We start from the raw sequence: 4,901 nt of genomic DNA, 5'->3' as shown, positions 1-4,901 counted from the left end.
TTTTTTTTTCATTACCTTTTTTTCTTCAGTGAATTCCTTCGTTTGTATCTTCTGGTTCATGGTCTTCCTTGTGGAGGAGGCACAGTTTTTCCGGCCATGGTCCTCGATAATATCTAACGGGCGTAATCTAAGTTTCATGGTACCGTTGTCTTCATAGCAAATTCGGATAACTGTTCGTCTAGGGCTATCGTTTGTTCGTTTTGGGTTATCTCACTACTTTGACTTTTGTAACGCTACATTCTTGATAAATAACTTTCATCAAAAGGTTGTTAGATCCATTCGCGACCCGTACTTTGTAGAGGATCGAAGCCAAAAGACTACGCCGTAAATGTAGTTCATTTTGGGTTGTTATTCTCTGTCGCGCCTCGCGTAAAACTGAACATATTATGATCAAAGACCTCATTCAGTGTCCTGCTACTCATGGCGCTGTTCAAAGTGTTCGACAAACAATAATCAGAAAGGTGGAATTTTATTACTCTTTAATTAGGTGTCCCTTTCCTTTCGTAGCCTTTTGCGTTCTTTGTGGATATTACGGTTTCGAATCCATTCGAGTCAGAGCAAGGTTCTGAGTCAAACCAAACAAGATAATAACGAAGAACAAGTTGTTATGCTCCATTGGTGGTCAAGTGAAACACTAATTTGATTATCAACTATCAGTAGATAAAGGGAAATTAACCTTGAAATACAACGGACCGAAACGACCTGACTAAACATGGCGATAATGTGGGAACATGCAAAAGGATTTAGAATGACTACCACGCCCTTATAGTCAGCTGAAAGGCATCCGGTGTTTGATTTGAATAATGTGGAAACATGTAAATGACTGTTATTCATTTATTAAGAGCGTGGAACAAAGAAAAAATATGACCCTCCTGCAAGGTTTCGAACCTAAAAACCCTCAAACATCCAAGCACAACATACATGTTTGAGATCTTTACTCTGAACTGGTCTTCACGTATCGTAAAATTGTGGATAAATATCCTCCTAATACGCAGTAATTTCCTTCTGATGTAAAGCAGTATCAAACCTGATACCACAGCAGATCGTCTGGAACCCGATGATAAATACTAAAATAACAGCGCTATGCATGATTAACGAAACTGGAACTGATAGATAACTTGGAAGAATATTTCAGTTTCCAAATTTATATTAATATCAATATAACAGTCACCCATCGCAGTACAAGGATTTTAAACCTCCTTTTTGAGCATATCTCAAATGTCTAGCGTTACACTCATAGCTGAGGCTTTTGGCCATATCGTGTACAGTTTTACACGAGGTGTAACAGAGTATTACAACCCAGAGGAACCTGAGATAACGGCGCGGGTTTTTGATCCTTTACTGAACAATGGACGCGAGTGGTTTCACCATCCTGTCGACGAGGTCATTTATCAACAATACAGCTACAGAAAGGCCACGGCTCAGGACTATCTACCTTCCAGCGATGTCCGTGCGAGGCTTATCGACGCCTCTTCCGTAGAGCACCCAGAGGTACCAGACAGTCAAATAGAGGGAGATGAAGCAATGGCTTGGAAGCGACTCAGACCATCTGTTCTCCTCTCAGGTTGTCAATCAATGTACATTGGCTCTCTGATTTCGTTTTTAACGTCTACCTTTGTAGGTTCAGCGTTCATACTGACATCGTACATATGTTACGAGACTGTAAACAACTGCCAATTCTACCCAAAGGAGTCTATTCCGATAAGAATACAGTGGATGAGATCGATCTCGGATATCATTGCCTGTGCCTTCCTTTACATTTGGTTCTTGGTGTATTTGCTATTTCTTTTCCGTCCGTATCAGTTAAAAGGAGTGAAAAGAAAACTATTTTTAGTCTGTTGTGTGACGTACTGCTTGGATTCACTTTATCGCTTGGGTCTTCAAGTCCTAAATATATCTCATTCTAATCTATCTTCAGTGCAGAAGATTCCTATAAATATTTTGTTCGTCACGAACGATTGCGTCCAGGCATATTTATTGACTAAACATTTCCGCCCTGCAACGAAGAAAGGACAGCTGATTTTGTTCCTTCAACTGATAGTACCTGCTTATTTTTGTTTGTTTCTAGCCATTCCAGTGGCATCGTTGATTTATCCAGCTTACAATAAACAAGACAATGAAGGGAAATTACTAATTGCTCTATTTGCTCCTCTCATTGGAGTCGTTCTCAAAGTCATCTCACGAATTTTTGTTCAGCGGTTATGCAATATTACCCATCCGGGATATTCGTATGTCTTACTGGCGCCGTTGTATTGCGCTTCGGTGGTTATGTTCCGCATTTTACAAGCGGAACTAGATAGCTTAAAGTCCATCGCTATTATTGGGATTATTCACGGCGCTGCAGAGGTCATAGAACCAAGCACCATGGTTGCAATTGATCATCTCTGCCATGCGATTCTGAAAAGAGAATCAACTCCTTGGGGAAGTTTTCGCACTCCTCGCCGTGAGAGACTAATGGCTGATATCGCCATCATGAGCATGTTGTATGAATCAATAGCCATAGTGTCTGTAAACGGCGTTTTATACTTGTATCAAATGATATACTTACAAAACGAGACCTTTGTAAATTTACTCAAGTATTTTGCCATTTTCACTTCTGTTCCACTGGTGATTGAGTGTTTCTTTATCACCCTATCGATTATGATCGCTACTCGCTATCAGAATATGCCTATCATGGCCATATGGCGAAGAAGATGGAAAAGACATATAGTTCTGGCAATTATTACATCAGTATCTGTAGCAAATTGAACCAGTACAAACCTTTTAGTGATTGTCCATCAGCGCTTTGCTGAAGACTCGTCAAATCAGCCTTGTAAAATGCCGTTTAGTTAAGTTGGCATATGAATACCACCTTTGCTTCCTCAAAATAGGATACTTCATAGATGCATTTTGTTTTGTTTTTAGTCAGTTTTCTATTCTCGACTGCATGCTTCTAGGACAGATAGTGAAACAAGCTTCATTTGTGAAAATAAATAACGAAAGCGGGCAAATAAAATCTTGAGTTCGGTCTGTGAAACCGTGATGATGACTGGCACGCCTTTTAGTCAGCCAAAAGGCATCCTGCAGCGGTTTAAAATTATTTTTGTAAGTAACGTCACTCCAAGACTTGAGGTTCTTCTAGCTAAGTGGTGGCATGCACAGTTCTTTAAGGTGTGGTTGTTAACAGAATTATTTTGTCAAACAGGGTATCGATTTTACCAGTTTGGATCTAAAATTTCACCTGAACTCGGTGTCTTGAATGGTGTGTGGAGAGAAAGGAGCAGAAATTATGTAGGAACAGAAATTGTGACTGATTATGCAACCCGCTGTGAAATTATTGCCTCTGAAATTTGTACACGTTCGCATCTCACTAATTAAAAGCAGCCATTATACTTGTTATCCTGTGGCTTAAGATTCGTTGCTGTCGATGTTACAGCTGAGTTCTGGACCAAGAAGTCGAGTCGAGTGTACGGCATGACTACGCTCTGGATTTTAGGGTCATGTCTGTGGAGGGAAGGTAAGGCGGTTTCGAGAAGGATGCCGTACTTTCCCCATGCGAAATCTTCTTGAAATTACCTTCTCCCCCTGGAAAAGGTTTCGTGTTTAGAACCTCTGTCATTTGGTTTTAAACGAATCGAAACTCGTTAAAATTATACATAAGCATACTTCTGATGGTGTTGTCTTGCTGATATCAAACAATACTAACAACCCCGTATTGCTGATCACACAACAAACATTGCATGTGATATGAAAACCAAAGAGTAAAATGAAAAGTAAAGAAATGTTTTATTCCTCAAAAAAGGAATAAAGCTTAAAAAATTACTGAAAGTTACAGCCTTGATGATGAAAAGAAAAATTGTTTTTTGCGAGCTTTTACAACACGTAAATCAAATAAAACACAGCCTAACCAAGAATTTCGCGTAATTTTATTTTCATATGACACTTGTCATTCACGTCAGCTTATTTTTGCAATTTTTTTATTTGGTTTGCTTGATCAGGCAAAGTGAATGATATTCCTCACGCTCGGTACATTTTCCTTGACCAGGCGAAATAAATTAGCGTTTTAGGGAAAGGAAAATGGTGACGGACTCCTATGATTTTTTAATGAATTCTTCAAATATAATTCTGATCCTGACGATCTCGGTCACTTTACCAAAATAGAACATCTAAAGCGGGTATGTAAAAGACATTCACATAGTTGTAAAGGAAACTCAAGACAAAGCCAAGAATAGCGTGACATTTAAAACAAGAGACAATTATTCAAACGACACCCAACGGGGGAATCCCCTCCTAATACAACAGATGGCGATGTGGTTTCCTGGAAGTAACATTTTAATCACTGCAGAGAGTTTAAAGGTTGACACCCAAGGAGAAATTTAGGATCTCGAATAACCGTAATGACGCCATTTTCGTCTTGACATTTCGCTAAGTAAGCACAACTTTGCAAATTCTGCAGCAGTGAGTGTAATACTTCCCAGAACCTTATTGTATTTTTTTTATTGTTTGATTTACAATTGACTTCCTTTTGTTTAAACGAATTGTGAACTAAAAGCTACAGTTCTTGTCATTATAATTAACAGACTTGTTTGACTTGTATTAATCTTGGTCTAAGCAACTCTACTGGTAGTCAAAAGACCGATCCGCACTAATTTTGAGGAATGAAGCGAGAAACAACGGCTGAGGCTTTTGCCAATATCTTCATGTCAAAAATAGAAAAAAGGTTTTATCGCCAAGAGCAAAACTAAACCGTTACTTTGGAAGAGCATACTTACGACGCATATTAACGGACAGGTGTAACCGATCACATAAGGAGAGAGAATATTATTCTCAAAGGAAAAGAATGAAGACAACAACAAAATAACTCATGATCATGGAACGAGAATCAAATCAATATCTGAGTTAAGACCTGTATGCTCTAAAAT

At 38.8% G+C, this 4,901-nt stretch overlaps 1 protein-coding gene across 1 annotated transcript; it reads left to right on the top strand.

Moving 5' to 3' along the window:
- The first annotated feature begins 1,163 nt into the window (after positions 1-1,163).
- LOC149038437 (uncharacterized) lies at positions 1,164-3,376 on the top strand. The gene has a single exon (XM_089186060.1). It carries the CDS (start codon positions 1,219-1,221, stop codon positions 2,746-2,748), a length of 1,530 nt encoding a protein of 509 aa, XP_089042186.1. The 5' UTR covers positions 1,164-1,218; the 3' UTR covers positions 2,749-3,376.
- Positions 3,377-4,901: the final 1,525 nt, after the last annotated feature.

This window comes from Pocillopora damicornis, chromosome 10 (assembly GCF_964200805.1).
Source record: "Pocillopora damicornis chromosome 10, jaPocDami1.2, whole genome shotgun sequence".
NCBI classification, from domain to species: Eukaryota; Metazoa; Cnidaria; class Anthozoa; order Scleractinia; family Pocilloporidae; genus Pocillopora; species Pocillopora damicornis.
The sequence above is the reverse complement of the archived record's forward strand: the minus strand, read 5'-3'. Positions and strand labels throughout refer to the sequence as shown.